The sequence below is a fragment of the Stegodyphus dumicola genome, chromosome 5 (genome assembly GCF_044657685.1).
Source record: "Stegodyphus dumicola isolate Sdum_Otavi_A_Nest chromosome 5, ASM4465768v1".
Classification (NCBI taxonomy): Eukaryota; Metazoa; Arthropoda; class Arachnida; order Araneae; family Eresidae; genus Stegodyphus; species Stegodyphus dumicola.
Genome location: NC_140772.1, coordinates 141,390,781 through 141,409,773, shown reverse-complemented (window position 1 = coordinate 141,409,773; position 18,993 = coordinate 141,390,781). Strand labels below are relative to the sequence as shown.

The 18,993-nt window shown below is 34.1% G+C and overlaps 1 protein-coding gene across 1 annotated transcript in view; it reads left to right on the top strand.

Annotated features, from left to right (window-relative positions):
- Positions 1-10,140: 10,140 nt before the first annotated feature.
- The window catches only part of LOC146997252 (uncharacterized), a 134,546-nt gene continuing 125,693 nt past the window's right edge, over positions 10,141-18,993 (top strand). Inside the window, exon 1 of the mRNA XM_085817133.1 lies at positions 10,141-10,439. Within this exon, the coding sequence (XP_085673259.1) occupies positions 10,256-10,439 (184 nt within the window). The 5' untranslated portion in view covers positions 10,141-10,255. The remainder of the gene's footprint in view (positions 10,440-18,993) is intronic.

The following is an 18,993-nucleotide window of genomic DNA, read 5'->3' as shown; positions in this document are numbered from 1 at the left end:
CTGATATACACGATAATGTTCGAAGCCCGTTTCCCTAACAAGTTTAACAATATTTCCGCTTTATATTTCTCAGGCACATTTTTCGTCGCGAAATTTCTTTCTAAAGACGAGAAAAAATAACTCCAGTTTTCAGGTTTACTCGGAACCTTCAATGTTAGTGTTCTTATACTTTTAATAAGAGAATCTAAGGAATCGGAACTTTCTCATTTAGTTTCGTTTTGATCATTATTAACACTTTTGGTTTCAGCTCGCAATCGAGCAATTTCCAGTTCTGTTTTACATATCTCTAATTTAATTTGTTCTAACTGTAATACTTTAGCTTCTTCAGATTTATGATGCTCTACTATGGAATTACCCAACTCTATTACCGAATTTGGATCGGATTTAAAAGCTTCACTACTTTTAATCGCTAAATTTAAATCTGTAACAGTTATCTTTTCACTTAATTCTATATTCAGTTCTAAAGCCAATAGCTTTAAATCCTCTTTTAGTGCACCTTTTATCAACATTGTACTCTTAATGAGATAACACAAGATAATAAGTAATTCTTCTCAATTACTTTGTAGGATTTATATTTATTTTAACTAACATTTATTTTAAGTTTAAACTATCTTTCCTGTCAAGCCTTACTTTCCCCTGGAACTGCCAATGCCAGAGTATGTAAATTTTAGTAGAACGCGCAAGGATTCAAATTATCAGCGGAAGTATTCTGATTTAAATAGAAAGGAAACGAGTTCGGTGTGTGATGTTCTTACTTCACGAGCGCGGAGGTAGTTAGCGAGAAATTGAAGAACCCCGCGTGTCGGCCTATGTGCTTGCCGGGAAGTAGTGTTAATCGTTCAAGTGAGCTTCAGTTTGCTGAATTAGCAGCGGTATTGTAAAACGCGGTGAGTTAGTTATTTTTAGAGAGCCTCGTAGTTAGAGTCTTGTCTTTAGTTTCTTTTCAGGTTATTATTTTTATTTGACCGCCGAGTTGGCGCAGTCTGTGAGCGTCAAGAGCACGCAATTGTAAATTTTTACGTTGAATAAAAAGGGACTTAAACCCTTCACAAGACTCTGTCTTTTATCCAGTTTTCACAGTCACCTCTGGGTTGCGTGCAAGTTGGAGGCGCGCAACGTTACAACTTAAACACAGTAACACAGTATATAAATTTTCTCAAAACTCTTACACAGTATCTCAAAATAACAAAATGGCACTTTATTCTTAAATCGAAACTGCTGACTTACTAGTTACTTGTAAATAACTCATAATCCATAGATCTCTGGCCCATGACGAACCACGATGTTTTGCACAGGCACTACACTATAATTCAATAAACTCAGGAACAATGGACTGTATTATCTCTCACTTTTATTCATATTAATTTACATCGTTCATGGCCAATCGAAGCCTCGAATTCTCTCACACGCTCTTCGCTCACAATCTCATGTCACAAACTCCAAGAGCTCAAGGATTACATGCGCCGACGCTAGTAGTGAAATGCCCGCGCAGGCGCTACAGAATCAACTCCATATATGTATAATTTTTATTAGGTTTGGTTTCTTTAATTATGTCAAATCACACTAGGGCTATCTGCCTAAGATGAGGGATGGCTTCGTGGAGGACTTTGTAAGGGAAACTGGGGATACACGTTATACATGGGGAAAACCACGGAAACGCCCATGCAGCCAGCCCGTTTACGGGATTCGAACCTCGGACCGAATTACCAGTGTTCAGCGACGTTACCGCTCGGCCGCTGGTGAGCCTAATCTGTATTAGGAGACACACAGTTTGTGGAGTGGGTGAATTTTCTTGCAATACTGGAGCACGCTGCTTAAGCTGCCCATCAACTTCTCTCATCTCTGCATGACATGCATTTTCAGATGGTTCAATACTCGCTAACTGCGACTTCATAATTTCACTATCAGTTTTGACGAACTTAACAGATGCATCTTCCACTTCATTCATTTGAGAATCAAAAGCTTCTTTCTTGTCTTTTATTTCTTCGTGTTTTCGTTCTTTTCCTTTAATCCCCTTAGATTTTTCATCCATTATTTCTTGATCTTTCTCAGGCAGTTCATTAGCTATTTCCTTCATTTCTTCATCTTCTGATTTTTCAGATGCCACATCCGTCATTTCCGCATCTTCTTCTATGGCTTCAGTTTCTTCTGCAAGCTCCACTTTCATCTGTGGGAGTTGCTCTCGCAACTTTTCTCGGCCGGCTTTCATCTCAGCTGTCATCTCTTCATATACAGCATTTATCTCATCATATCAAGCTTTTATCTCAGCCAGTCAAGGCTTTCATCTCAGCCCTCATCTCGGCTAAGAAGTCCATCAAAGTCTTCGTTTCCTCCGCCATGGTTTTTTTCTTCAGGCGGGTCACTGGCATTCACTCGCAAACCCCACTCATGACACCAGTTGTTGCGTTTTTCTTCTGACACCAGGTGTTACGTTATTTTCTTTCTTCACGTTCGTACGGGGTTCGTATGGATTTTTAGTGAATAATGACGACAGAACTTGATGAAGTATCAAAACACACTTTATTTAGCCAGTACTAATCAGGACAGCTCTAAAATCACGTTACAGTCGTCGAAGAACTATTATAAACACGCTGACACAATCAACAACACAGCCTTCAGGTTATCAGGCTATCACGGTGAAGACAGCTTCACTGCAAAGCACCAGAATACAGCTCCCGTCTCTGCTCGGTCGTTCTCGGAACTCGACGTACTCTCGAGACTCTCCATGCTACAACTGGCAATGCACTCGACGACATACAGAGCACAGCGCCCGACTCTTCGATTCAGTCGTTCCCGGAGCTCAACGCGCTCTCTCGACGATGCACTAATCGCGATACACTAAGAGACTCTTTCGGTGCACTCGACGACCCACTCGGCACTCGCTGTCAGCTCGATCGCTGTCTCCGCACGGACTAACTAGATGAGACACACTAACTCGCACTGCGGACCAGCAGGGTTTATATAGCTTTCGGCTTGTGTTCGAGAACATTCTGGGGTAAACCGGTAAGAATTCGTTCAGAAGGTTCTTCATCCGTCCATGGTATGTCGCCAATTTTATCGCCAAATGGGCAATTTCTCGCCAAATGTGGCAATTCTGCCTTCCCTTGCCATTTTATAGTAACCCTAAACCTTCTTTGAGGGGAAGCTATCTCACCGCGCCTGTACATTTCGTAACAATATCATAAAATTTTAGGTTAAGGAGGTTGTGCAACTTATTTTAATCTGTTAATTTACACATCAAAACACTATTCGATGGAACTAATGTTAACATCATTTTTGGAGTTACCCTGTATAATTTTCAGACGGCTTACCAGAGTTTAGGATAGACAATTCAAGACACTATAAGATATTTCTCCCACCTTCCTAGCGTGCGTTTTTGGTGCAGTGGTTCTTGCACACTGGGCCGGTATTCCAGAGGTTCGATTCTCGGCGAAGGCGTTGTTAATTTTTCATCTTTCCTGTTTAAAAAAAAAACAAAAAACATAAAACGTAATGTGTCTACAATGGCGCCCGAACTAAAAGGGTGTTGGATGATGATTCTCCTCAAACAGGATTTGGTGACTGAGTCCCTTAAAAAAACTAGTCGTCCTTTAAAGGTATTTTCTCCCGCCTTCACAGCGTGCCTTCGTGGTGTAGTGGTTCTGCACGCTGAGCCGGTTTTCCAGAGGTCCGGGGTTTGATTCTCGGCGAAGGCGGTTGCTAATTTTTCATTTCTCCGGCTTTTCCAATTAATCTAATGTCTCTACAACACTTTAAGTAATTTATAATTTTAATGCCGAGAAGACTTAAGATTTATAAGTTATACAAGCTGCTACAAAGCAGTATTTAGGAAAAAAAGGAAATGATAAAACAAGAAACTAGGTTAAAAAAATGTACTCAAAACGTCAAAATGTAGAATGCTCATATTCCACAATAAATCTGCTGTGAAATTAAAGATGATATGACAACGTATTAGTAAAATCGCTCACCAAGATGCCAAAAATTATCATGTTTTATTCGAAAATAACTATAGCTAACATTATTTTGTTTTCATGGGGGTTTTCCCGCTATCTGCAAATTAATAATTTTTGAAATTTTTAAAAACCACTGATTTAAAAACTCAAGTATATTTTAAACTCAGAACATAGCTTCAGATGGCAGAAATCTGTCAACCCAGGACATAACCTCAGAAGTGAACTGTCCCAAGTTGTGTCCTGATATCACCTAGATGTGCCCTGATTAACTGTGTCAATTTCTGACATCTGGTAACTCTAATTCTCAAGATTTTGTAACTATCATTCTATGAGTTCTTACCATCAACAGTACTTACGTAGAAATACCAAAGCCGTCTGTCTACATGTCCTTCTTAATAAGAGTTAAGAGCCAGTGGCTGTTTAGAAACTAAAAAAATGGTGTTTTTTCTGGACACCATTTTTAATATATATATATATATATTTCGTTAATATATATAGCATATTATGAAAATGTGTAAAATAAAATGAACGAAAGAAAATTTTGTTGATTCTGGACTGTAATACATGGAGGAATACCATGTAAGGCAGCTTTTATTCTTTCGCGTACTCCTAAATAAGACTTCTAATTTATAAGGTATTTGATATGGAATTAACCAATTTTTATGATTTAACCCTTATTATAGCATATCCTTTACGTAGCCCTTACTATGACACAAATTAAATGATAGAGTATTTAAAAGTCAGGGCTTTTAGACATACAGCTTTATGCCGTTGTCGCCTATAGTTTACGTTCTGTCCGTCAGCTCTGCCAGTGAATATCCCGGCCTTAGCTATTCTGCTAGGCGACTATTAAAATTTGATATTAAAATACTGAGCATACTTTAACAGGCCAGACTGTGTAGTCTCTGACTGCGTTGTCTTTAACTTGAAACTTCAACTTTGTTATTTTAAACACTCTCAAGGAGAGGAGTTATTTGTACTCACAATTGTGCTTTCTGTTCATTTAAAGATTTAATAAAAATTATTTACAATATCCTTAGGACTTTCCAATAGGCGGAGCGATAACGCCATAGCCAATCTAATAGGATCGGAATGATATTGACTTAATTTCTACACAACTATAGGATCCTATAAATTACAAAATACTCTAACCTTCCTCTTCAGAATCATGATCGTCTGCACCCCTCCTCCAATATTCACGCAACATATTTAATCATTGTATTATTTCAATACAATACTGTTATTAATACTATAATGTAATGAAAAATATCTGAAAATTGTAAACATAAATTAGTACTTAACCAAGGCAGCTGAGTGCTTTGCTCTGAAATAAGGATATTATTCCAAATATTAAATAGGCTATTTGGAAGCAGTTCAAATTCTGACTGCAGTAACGATGACGATGATATTCAGTAAATTTCATCTATTACATGGCGATTTAAATAAATAAAACATTTTAGTATAATTGAAAGATTAGAGAGCTAACACATCTATGCTATCACTGCTTATGTTGCTCAACTCTCAAAATTTGTTTGCCATTAACATAGATCGGTACTTTTCCAGTAATAATATCTCCTAAGAAAGCTGCCCGAAGCGATGCCAAATTTTGTTGAGTAATTATTACTTAGATGTCTCTTACTTAGTGACACTTGTAAAGACCATTGGCATTGTATTTCAGAGTAGGAGACGTGAAAAGTGTGTAATGCCCTCTCCGGAATTCGAACTCCGAGCCTCTTGATGCTAGCCAGACCTGCATGTCTGTGAAAAAATTTTATTTTATTTTTTCATGTTATGATAACCATACAGTCTTTATTTAAATATGGGTTGCATTTACTAATCTTACTAATCTTCTTTTGCCAACCTGAATATGCTGTGCTCAGCAGGTTTAAGGAATCGAAACGTATATGTTTCGAATTCTAACTGCTAAATCGTTATTATGTTCACATATTATAATTTTTTTAATGCACGTATGCAAGCTTTTGTTTATTTGTTCGAAATGGCCACGTTACAAAACTTAAAGGCAAATTTGTATGATTTTGCAGATATCGAAAATCTTTCAAAGCGCGATTATTTTTATCGTGTTTGACAGCAACGGCTGACGACGATTAAAAAAAAATGTCTGCAGTCGTACTGAGAAAGTATCCATGTTTTTCTATAAAAATAGCGAGAATTTTATAACAACCGTACGAATTAAGAAATTAATAAAATTTAATTCGGAATTCAAAAATTAACGAGTTATATATTTATTCTCTTTAAAATTAGCATTATTTTAAGATGGATTAAAAATTTCAAATAACAGGGTTGTGGCAGCTTTGTTTCTAAGCTTTACTAACGAAATGTTACTTAACTTACATCTTTTCTTTCTACCGCACTTCGTCACGAAGTTGTTCGTTCAGGAATTTAGGTAGATCTGAGTAACAAACAGTTTTACTATAAAAAGGATTACGAATGGCTGGATGTGAGAGTTTTGACCTGCTAGGCACAATGCATTACCGTGTAAAATTTCGTTCTCCACTGGCATCTATGACGATGATCTTGAGTTGAATATAATGACTAGGATGATCTGGAATTGAATATAATAGAATAAATATACCTTTATAGTGGTTAGTCGAAGGTTTGAATTTCTGTCGCAGTCTAGGCAAAGTACCTGTACTCTCTGCTAACTGTTTGTTAAATTGTTAAATTGATAGCAATTGTGAAAGAAGCTTGTTGCATATTTGAATTTAACCCTTACTAAGGGGGAGGCAGAATACAGTCTGTAGTCCTGTAGAATAAAGTATGATATAAGTCTGTAGTGAGAAACGATCCAGAGGTAACTGGCTGTAGGGGCTCTAATGACAACTTCATTGAATAGTTTGGTTTGGTTTTATTAGATTAGGGCAAAGCACTCGAAGGCTATCTGCCTTAAAGGAGGGATGCCTTCGTGGAGGACTTTCTAAGGGAAACTGGCTCGTATACACGTAATACATGGGGAAAACCACGAAAACGCCCAGCCAGACAGCCCTTTTGCGGGATTCGAATCTCGGACCGAACTACCAGTGTTCAGCGACGTTACCGCTCGGCCGCTGGTGGGCACTTCATTGAATAGTTATACCGATTTGTGAACGGGCTATAATTTTGCTTTTCTTTATTATAAGTAATTATGACGAGCTTTTGTAAATACAGATTTGCTACTATTGCTAACAAAATACGCTAGCAAACCCTCCATTCGCTACCGAACTTAAATATCTTACCTTCAAGTTTCTGTATTGCGTAGTTTCTTCTGAAGTTTTGAGTGCTACAACAATATCATCAGAATAAGATGCTAAAAATGCATAATATAAATAAATTTGTTTCTGATTTTGGATCAGGATGTAAGGAGGAAGTCAGGGTGTTAAAGAGGTATACGTTTAGTACATACTTTTAGATATACCAGTATTACTTCACAGCTCAAATAAAGTCCTCATAAAGGACAATATTAGAGACCTAAAACACACTAGACCTGATTCTACCATACGTAGAACTGACATTGGCATATTTTAAGTATAAATTTCTTATTCAATGTAATCCTTTTCTTTTTTCATTTTTTATTAATTTGTAAATTTGAATTTTGTTAACCTCACAGTTTGCTTAGTAGTGAAATGGTTTTCCCTAAAGGTTTCATCTTGAATCAGATGAAAAAAATCTGCAGTCTTATTAGAATAAATAAATAAATAAAACCTAGACCCGAGAGAAAGATTGATGTGTCTGAAATGTTTTGGTTTATTACAGATCTTTCGAAATTCTGAAAACAGAAAATTGTTAGCATGTTCTTAGAATCTTAGTAAATAGGTATAATTCGACCGTTACAAAATGTTTTCTCGTGTCGTATTAAAGAATACTATATTATTACTGGGCACTGACAAAATATTTTCAAATAATTAAAAACAGCACTAGAATATTAAAATCAAAGAGTACTGTAACAGTATTTTCTGTTAATTGTTATGTTCTGTGACGTTAAGTGATTGTAAAAACTAATGATAAATTTTGTACTAGAATATTTTACCGCTTTAATTGTGTACATAATTTTATTAGCATTTGAATGTAGTTATAGCTGCAACTAGGCAACCTTACATTTTAATAATACGATTTATAACGTTTGCAAAAGAGAAAGCAATAACTGTTAATTTTATTTCATTTCTATTATTTTTTAAAGATCAGTCAAACATAAGCATTTTAAAATTTCTTTGAAATATCTTTTAATGTCATTGTAATTTTACTTGACTGTAAAAGAAAATACTGCACAGGAAAAGAAATTAAAGTATTTTTACTGATTCTTGCTTCCTTACGCGTGACATAAAAAATTACAGATGGGGAAAAAATTCTTAAATGTTTCAGATTTTAAATTACGTCCAAAGTGGCGTTTTTTAAACATTTGGTGCGCTACATTTATTTATTAAATATCACGTTCTTCGCACTTAAACCATAAAATTTAGTTCAACAGTAATATCGCAAAATAGTTTCAAATTGAGCATATCTTTAGAATTTTTCCGATACAGAATCTAGCGCGCTGGAGTTTTTTTTTTTTTTTTTTTTCTGTACAACGTTGTCATTGCTCGCTTTGAAATTCTTGAGCTTGTTAATAAAAAATTCGTTAAAGTTTTACAAAACAGGAAATCGGTAATAAAACAAATTCAAAATTTCAAATTTGGCCTTCCACATGCCCAAATTCCTTGGAGAATTACGTCATTCAAAATTCGATGGCTCTATGTACCGTTGTTTTATCGCAATGCGAGAACATACATCGACGCAAAATCGCAAAACGAAAACTTGATCGATAATTATTCCTCTTAGCAGTCTTTCAGGGACAAAGCCCCTTTGGACTAATAAAATGTTATTTTAACAGGATATCATATTAAACTAAAATTTACCTTTAATACGTTTAACATAAAACTCCAAATCAAAACTAAGCAATGAAAGTTGAAAATATTTTTATTTATTTAGTTATGACTTTTATTACAGTTTATTTGAGTAATGTTGCTGCTGCAGTGATGATGACAGATAATGTATATCACATTTACATCTTGTAATCCTTAAATACTTTTGCAGACTTTAAGCCTCTAACTTGATTGATAATTGTTCCTCTTGCCAGTCTAACAAAATTCATCTCTCAGAATAATGATTTATAGAAAATACAAATGTAAGAATAATAATAATGCTAAAATTTTTAAATATGTATAAAATCTTCTAATATAAAATTCCGATTTAATCCGGAAATATAAAATTTTACAAGCGAGATAAGTATTATAGGTTATAAAAATCTTTTAATACACTAATTGTGTGTTAAATTAAATTCACAATTTAATTCACTTTTGGAATAGCTTCTTGAAATTAATAAAAATAACACTAATTGTGTAAGTATCAATAAAACTTATCATAAGTATCAATAAAGCTTAAATATGTAAAATATTATGAAAAAATACAGATTATTTTTAAATGTTCTACTGGTACATTTCTATTATCGGAATTTAGAAATGTGTGTATGCATACCTGTATGGATGGATGGATGTGTTCATGTATGCACGTACCTATGTATGTGTGCGTGTATACACACGCAAATAACGCACACTAATATTATGACTGATAAAAACCATTTTTCACTTTTCAGTAGATTTTATTAAAATCTCGTTTGAAACATTTCAATAATCCATTATTAGCTGGTCATTAGCATGCAGCCTGCATCTAGCCTTACATGAAATTTACGTTAACATTTATGTCATAAACGTGTTGGACAACTTCCAGTTCAAAACGTTTCCATCATTTCTCAATCAAATACGCTCAGATTTATAAAATACCGCTTAGGTTACGTATTAACTGATTTAAATTAAATCAAGTATTGGGTAATTATTTAAGGTTTACTGACATTTGCATTGTTGCGAAATTGAGTAAGGTATTGAACTCAATCATCTTATTACAGTTTAATCCGCGTTTTTTTTTTTTTTTTTTTTTTTCCTTTTGTTTGTTTGAAAATGTTATTATATTCTTCACTTTGAAATTTCCTTTCAATCTTCTGGTTGTCCGACACATCTGTAATCACATATCCATTTCCAGAGCCAATCATCCGACCATAAACTTCTTAGTCTCGCTCCACAAAGAGAATTATCGATCGGTTAGGCAATATTTGTGCCGGTGGATGGCGTTGCGATCGCCTATGGCGCGAAAGTAGCGCTGAAAATCATCCGACAATGGCGACAAAAACTCTGGCAACGAGACTGCTTACGGATATGGGTCCGTGATCCTTTAGTGAAAACAACCAAATATATTTTGTATCGACACCGTGCACAATGGCGCTTACGAGTTCTAAGAGTTCCCTGATTTGGATGACATTATGCATTTATTTTGCTCTTTGTCTCTCGTCGCCTACGCGAAGACAATTTGTTACGATAACCGAAACTACATCTGACCCGGCGGTAGTGGTTACAAATGAAGAAACGATATGGGATGATAACGATGCTTTCGATTTAGATGGTGAGTTAGTTTCGGTTTTAATATGCAGTATTATATATACATTTCTTGATCATTTTCTTTTGGTGTTCATGTTAATATAGGAATTCTGTTTGATACTGACATGAAAATAAAAAATTTATTGATACATTTTTATGCGCATAAAATATTTTAGATTGAGTAATAAATATAAGCTAACTATAATGTTTTCGCTTACTTCGCAATTTTGTGCCGGGCTGCCATTGGACTTTTCTCATGTGCTAAATTATGTAATTTAATTCGACTCAAAAACTGAATGAATTAGATTTTTTCAAAAGCAGAAACATATTGTTTATACAGTGTTAGTTCTTGTAAATAAAGCTATTTTCCCACTTTGTTATTTGCCAATATGCATGCTTCATATATAACCAACGAAAAATTTCCATAGTTTTGCAGTATTTATGTCTTATGTATTGCGGTTTACTGTCAAGTATGACGTGAGATTTTGTTAAAGAAATACCTTTAACCACTATTTAAGGCAAGGTAGTCATTTCATACCCATACTTTGGAGGAGCTATGAAAAACATTAGCATAAAATAAAGTGTAACGTTGCATTCAAGCCATGTCAGGAATATTCATTGGATGGTAATTTTTTTTATTTCAATGCAAGGCGAATAGTGTACATTTTTCATTATATTTTCATATTTTTGTTCTATTTCTTCTTTATTTCATTTCACTTCTCATAACTTACCGAAGACCTATCGTAGTCGCGATATAAACATTTTATTTCGAATGACAGTTCGCTGGAAACGAAGCATGTATTTCTATCCGTTATTTGTTAACCTTAGTCTGAACATAGGTGAACCTAGTTTATTACTTTAGGTTTCTGTGATATAAACTTTCTTGTCTTTTATGGTTAAAAATTTGACAGTTACTTAGCTTTTCGCTTCTTCTTCATTGGAACTTCAAATTTTATATGCCTGATGATGCAGTTTATTAACTTATTTAAATGAGTAGAAATTTATTCTTGTCTTCCGTATGTATGAAGCAATCCATATATCCATATGCTATATTTGATATTTGCAAAGATCTACTTAAAAACGTTCGATTTAATATCTTTTTCTACTAATTACTTCCTGATTCATGAATTTAACTAAAAAATCAAATTTCACAAACGTTCAAGTGCCTAAATGTGCACAGAAGTTTGACAGAAACGCATTACTTCTTTTTATACATACTATTTTTGATGCTCATGAAACAAGCACATACGCTTTAAAACTATGCCGTCTTTTATTAGTTGATCGTGAAAAGTTTCTTAATAAAATTGTGCAATTTTTATAATGAGTGACCGTTGTTAGTTATCTAAAACGGAAGGCTATTGATAATTTTGCAAGATAATTTAGAATAACAGAAGGAATAATTAACATTAAACTGCTTTTGTAGGAGAAGTAAGGAAAGAAGTATGTTCCTAATAAGCATGACTATGATAGAGAAATTGCCGCCCAGTCGGTATAGTGGTCAGGAAAGCTGACTGCGATGCCGAAGGGCCTGGGTTCGAATCACGGAGAAGACATGGTTATATCTGTCCGTCCATTCATAGGAAAGGCGATGGTGGTCCACCTATTAGGTGCCTCCATATTAAAGAGACCACTACATCTGGCCTTGTATAGATTAATGGACTGGGTTGCATTTGTAATTGTTCACAATCTGCCATTGCAAAAAAAAATGATAGAGAAATTAGATACAAGCCATTCGTCACCAAAGGGCAGTAGAAAAAACGACCGGCGTTACTAAAAGGTATATTTCTAAATTTTTTATTTTGTTAAAATAAATTTTTGAAGAGATTCCATTATAGATTTAGCCTAACTCTGGAAGCATCGTAGTGTGGAAGTATATGACAGGAACTGTTCTAAGGCTCCTAATTTTTTGGTCACTAAAGGTTTTTGATATTTTGTAATTCAGAACACTCTTCTGCATTTCCAGATAAAGGACTCTGAACTTTTCTAACAAAGTCAACGTTTTTGATTAATGCACTTACTATCGAGAAATAATATTTTCAGGACTTTAGTTTGTCCCGGGTTTCTTTTCTATTAAGAAAGAAAATAGATCATTCGTTCTTGATTTTCCAAATTGTATCCTTGCTGAAAACTATTTTCTCCATGTATCTGATCTTTTTCGAAAATGTGTACTTTCTTGTGCACAACTGGTAATTTGGCTTCGTTTGGTACTTCTCAGACATCCGTCTGTTGACATTTTAATGACAGTTTTGTCTTTACCTCTCCATTTTGTCGATCCTTTCTTTCCTGGATGGGGCCGTCTTGTTATCATGAAGTTAAAAGATGTGAGTCGAACACCGTGGTGGACGTGCATAGGACGTTTTCTTTCGTATTCGTTAGGTAGTCCTTGTATATGGGTGCTTTGATTTCAAGTTAATTCCACTGAAGTGTAGATGTAATGATATCCTGCTCAGCATAAGAATACCTCCTGAGATATTCCAGGGATAACATGAGATTATTCCAATAAAACTCCAGAATCTTTCAATCATATTCTAAAAGATGCATGAAATAACTCGTAACTGTTTTCATATGTAACGAATATTCTATGAAGTATTCAAGAAATAGTTTCTTTAAATTCTAGGCATGTTTTAGAAATTTAGCAAAAATGTTTCTAAACGGAAAGCGAATCTCTTACTTTGATATGACCTAAAAATTGTCTTTGGCCTTTTATACAGAAAATCAGCATAGTCCACTCTTTTTAAAGTTTTGATATGCTTTTCAAGAATATAGGAAGTATATATAATAAGTTTTCTTTTACTCTCTAGAAGAATATACCCTTGAAAAATGGTTGGAATGTTGCAAGCATATTTCTTCTAGTAGATTAGAAGAATATTCCAAATTTGTATATACTTGAAATATTATTATAGGAATATTCTTCGAAAATCATAAAATATTTTCTCGAGTTATATCTGGAATGTTTTAAATCTCTTACGAATGTGGAGTGAAATTGGAATATTCCTGGGATATTTCGAGCTGTGTAAGACAAAATATATAAGTACCTGGAAAAGGATAAAACCTGCGACTACTGCAGTCATTGCCTTTATTTGCATCAGTGGGTCCCCTGAGGTACGCATACCTGGGCGTGTGTGTGCAAAATGATACTTGGGGCTACGCCGAAGATGTGAGTTCACTATCACTTGCAAGTTTATTGCAAACTATCACTATTACTTGCAAGTATATTGCAAACATAATTTTGAATTTTCATATAAGAATTACACATGAATAGTATTCACCATTCTAGTTTTTATCAAGTTTACTCCGTGGAAACAATTCACTAATATAATCTTACCCTTTCTTTTCTCATCACCATTATCACTCGAGAATACAATCAGTATCAAGCGAATTAAATATATTCTTACTTCGCGTGAATATAAAAATGCTACGGCAATTGCGGAACCTTGTATGTAATATTGTTTTACCGTAATGGCGCATAAGCACTTATTTATATCCTCATTTTCCTGTGATCTAACATAATCTTACATGATATCATTAAACGGAATATCATAGCAAATGAAAGAATAGGACCTCTCTTTCTGTTGAAGTATTTTTTTTCTTTTATGAATTTATATCTCCTTTTAGTATTTGTCTCTACTTCCAATGAGTATAGGAATTCATGACTGATTTTTAGGATAAGAGTAACTGCAAACGATATTTCAACGTTTAAATAGTGATTGTTCTTACATTTATTAAATCGGTGTTTCGGGGTAATTAGTTTCTACAATTAATTTCTTGTTTCGCATTTTATAAAGACACACCCACCAGCGGACATACGATAAAGTCGCTGAATACTAGTAGCTCAGACTTGGGTCCGATTCCTGGCGAACGGGCTGGCTGCATGGAAGTTTTCGTGGTTTTCCCTATATGTGACGTATATGCGAGCAAGTTGTCCTTAGAAAAGTGCTCCACGAAGTCATCCCTTCCCTTAGGCAGATAGCCCTAGCGTACTTTGCTATAATCAATTAACCAAACTAAACCTTTTAGAAAGTGATATTGTTTGGCGTTTTCATAATATGATTTACCGTTTTATGCTAGAAGCAATGATAACAAAACCGTTGAGAATACCGTAATAATAAAACTATAGATTCAGATCCTTGCTCTTAGCTAAATGCTTAAAAGTAGGTTGAACGCTTCATTTGCACACTATATTCGCTGACCAGCTGAGCTTGGAGCAAGGAGAGTTTCCTTAAGGCACTCTTTCATCCAACAAACAAAAGCGCACAATATCATATATACGTATATATGTGATATTTTGGCAGTCGTGAAGCTCGGCGTCAAAGTTCAGGCATGGCTTTTCGCAGAGTGGTAAGGAGGATATCCAAAGACGACACAAATTGATTTAGCTTTCAATTGCCCATTTTTATTTACTCCAATAAGCAGATCATTTTTCTTTCAGATAGCACTCTTTAAATTATATATCGATAGTAATTTTAACTAAGCATGATTGAATTTATACTTTATGCGTCATAACTAATTCTAACAAAGGAAGAAAAGATGGACAGGGCAGCGCAGAGTCTTGTAGCAGCGAGATTAGGAGGCAATCTGACTGAAATGCTAATGCAATGATTATAAGTTACGGAGTGCCTATGGTTCAAAACCATGTACCTCCACATCAGAAAAATATCTAAGTAGTGAGCAGAAATAGGAAAATTGCATAATTGGTTAATGGCGCGTACTCAGTATTTATAGTAGCGGTTACGTAATAAGCTAGCAAATTCTAGAAGGTATTGGTCTAGGGGGAAGATCCTAAATTGCAGAAAATTAATTAAAGGTTGCGTGTTCGCGAAAAGCAAAGCCATGTATTTTTTATATTTTACATATATATATATATATATATCACTACAGATATCAACATATCGCAACTTCTAGAATTGCTATATAAACGTAAAGTACAAATTAACCGTACAGTGCAGCATACTGGGCCAAATTTAACTGTGTTAAATAGTTAAAGTACAAATCTGTTGAATATCTAACCAAATAAAACCGATAATTACATTCATTTACAATTCTCGCCCTTTAAATTTTTATATAAACAGTAGAACTTCAAACTTCATCAATAAGTACCTTAAAGTAGGTAGAAGTTAAGTTCGAATGTAGATTAAGGCCCAGGCTTTCATGTAAAAAATGAAACTGTTAAAACAGTTTTTCGTGTATTTCGATATTAAAATAGTAAACTTAGTTTTTCTGTATCACAATCTAGTTCTCCCACATGCCCTGTATTTAACAACACTTACTCGAATAATAAAAAAGTATTTTGTAATTTTATTTTTCAAGTGATGTTGTAAGATCTGTCTCTGTTATTCCACATAAACTAAATTAGATCCTACAATGAACCTGGCGAATCCTCGCACAGGAGTAAATTAAATACCAGCACAGAAGAAGGGTGAAAAAACACCCTTTTTTAATTCAAACTAATTTAACAGAAAGGCGCGGACTTCGTGCGTTACAAAACACCGTCCACTTGCGGTAGAAACTAAACGTAGAATATAATACAAGTCAAACCTGAAATAAATAGTGCAAGAGCGCACTTAAGTTTACTTAAGTTGAACGTTTCGTAGTAAGCAATGCGATGCTTTTCATTACCTTTCATAAAGTGACCTCTTCTTTTTTAATTTGCATCAATCTCCATTACAAAACCAGCCATTTCCAATGCCTTTTTTAATAATTCGTTTAATTTCTTGCTCTCTATATTTTTCACTCTCTATGCTGTCACCGACGGTTGGTGTTACAAGATCATCAATTCTTCATTTGTCACTTCAACGATCGCCATTCTCGAATAGTTCTTTGATTTATCCTCCTTCCATACCTGAAAATCTTTCGCCGCCTATTGCTTTTGCAGTTTATACGATTTCGTTGGCTTCATTTGTCGACGGAAATCCTTTAAAATTGCTGACAATTTATGCCCAGCGTTGATGCTAGCAATCATTCATTGTTGGTCAGTTCACTTGTTCCCATGCGAGTTTAATCATTTCTTTGCAGCGATTTATGTCGAATTGCTTCTGAAACATCATTAGTGTGTATTGTTTTCTTTCGTCTGGTACTTCATTTGCAGAGATGTAAACATATCTGACATGTCTTTCTTCGAACATTTTTATGATTCCTTGATCCTTTAGTAAGATTAAGGAAGTTGTGTTCGGTGCAAGGAATAAAATCTCTACATTTGGATGCAATGATGTGAAGGCTTCAGTACCTAGTCTTGGAGCATTATCGAGAATTCGGAGAACTTTAAAGCTCATGTTTAGCTAATCTTAAGTAATGTTTTAATAAAAAAAAATTTTAAAGAGGACTATCGGAACGCCTACCACGTATAACTGAAGTACTCGCGTTAGAGAGATTAAAGGGAAACAATTAAGATAAGGCGCATGCGCAAAATCGTGCTCCGTAATTCCGCGGTGAGCAAGGCTTTACTGTATACGTAAGAATGCTAAAACGTAATCTAAATTAAGAAACTCATAATTGCGATGATGTCATGCTAAATCAAAAATGATTGAAGCAATTCTGGAGAAAGTGATAGTAGGATTAATCATGTGGCTACTTAAAGGACAAATACCCACAAGGGATAATTTTGGAAGTTAATAAACTAACTTCTTTCCAACTGATATCGTTTCCTTTCAACAGCAGACTCTTGTGCGTAAACATTAATGGAAACATTTGAGAAGAAAGCAATACATTATCTTTTGATTTATTAGAGAAACCAAATATGTTGATTTGTTAAAACAAAAAACGTATAACTGCAAAATGTCCTTTGTATAGTTTCTAAGAATAAATCGACTGCTTTTGCAAAATAAATTAAAGTCAATTTTTAAATGCAACGGTGGCTGAATGTGTAACTCAAAAAAAAAAAAAAAAAAAACACGGAAGTGCAGCTGTTACTTTACATCTAAAGATTCTGTAAAAGAAATTTTGGTAGAATATGTGTGGTTTTGGAGACGACATCTGAATTCGATTTATCGAGAAAGGGAACATATGTAATAATATCCAACATGGCTAGGAAAGTTGGAATTTTCGAAATAAAGATATTTAGCTTATCAGGATAATTTAACTTGAAAATTTTTAATAGTTTCCATCTGTAGAAAGCATTATGTTTCGTCTTAATATGTTCGTCTAAATTCTGTTCGTTTTCTTTTCTAAAATTTCAGATTATCGAAGTTCGAGTAATCAAATTTCTGTTGTACTTATTCTAGATGTTCTATAAAAGCAAGAAGTAAGGTAAAGTGAATAGTGCTATAACTTTTTATGTTTATCAAAGAGTTATATTTCTCTTCCTTCAGAGTAGCTCTAAAAACATGTTTGAAGAGGCAAAAAGACCTCATAAGGTAGGATCAACAAAAGTAGATTTTTCTTTTTATAAATTAAGAAAATTATATTTAAAGTTTATGATTTAAAAAATCCAACATTTTGACACTATGTTCTCAAATCAAATTTGTTTGCTAGTTGCTTTCGATTGCCAGGCAAATTATGTTGCCTTCAGTCATAGTCGTTTTTAATACTTGATGTTCTCCGGAGTTTAATTCAGAGTTTGAACAATACATTTTATGTGCACATCACACACACATGTAATAAGTTTCGGTTAGGTCTTATGGTCATTGCACACCGTGTTGTACTCTTCCGATCGATGTTGAACTTTATCTTCTATCGATAATAGGTTAATCTCAAGAAAGTCGTACTGCCATCATTGAAGCCGAAAGGTTAACGACTAAATATTAGTGCAATTGCACCTACCTTCCTGTGAATTTTCAATAAAGGCCTGTCCTTTTAGCTATTGCTGGGACAAGATAATGTAAATTACCTATTATTTTTCGTTGGATGCAGTTTATCATTAAGATTGTTCAATTTGAATGTCCTAAGCCACAACGCACTGCTGATTTAATTCATGTACACAGTTATAAATGTAACTATATGTTTTTACGGAGATATCTTTTATTCCAGTGTTGGTTTAACATATTTTAGAGGAAAAAGTACAATTATCTTTTACATGATTTATTTCGATTTGACAAGGTACAATTTTTTTTTCCAAATAATTCATTTGAATTTAATTCTGAAAAAGAATTCACATTCAAGAGAAAATGCGTAAAATTTACATTTGGAATAAAGTTGTCACTTTGCTAACATTTTTCGAAGTAACGTTAAAAATGTGAATAACATCGTTAAGAAGAATTATGCGAAAATTTAGTCAAAGCGAGAATTCCAAGATAAATTACGTTATTTATTTCCAAAACTAACCAAACTTCAGAATCGTCTAAAACTAGTAATAATTTGTGATTTCCCGTGTCACACAAAGCATTTTACGTTTGAAATATGAACTCGTCAAGAATCTTCAAACAATGTAAATGATTTAGTTCTATTCGTAAGCAAATAAAGTCTCATGTAAGTAATAATTTTCTGTTATTTTAGTAGTCCTGAGCTGGTGAAATATTTTTTGTATGAAGAATAACTCGTTTTATACATACAAATATATAGTTATAAAATGCATTTAATTCAATACAAATTTAAATATCTATACATTAAATGAATAAAGACCGTTTAAAGATTCAGTTGTAGTTTTT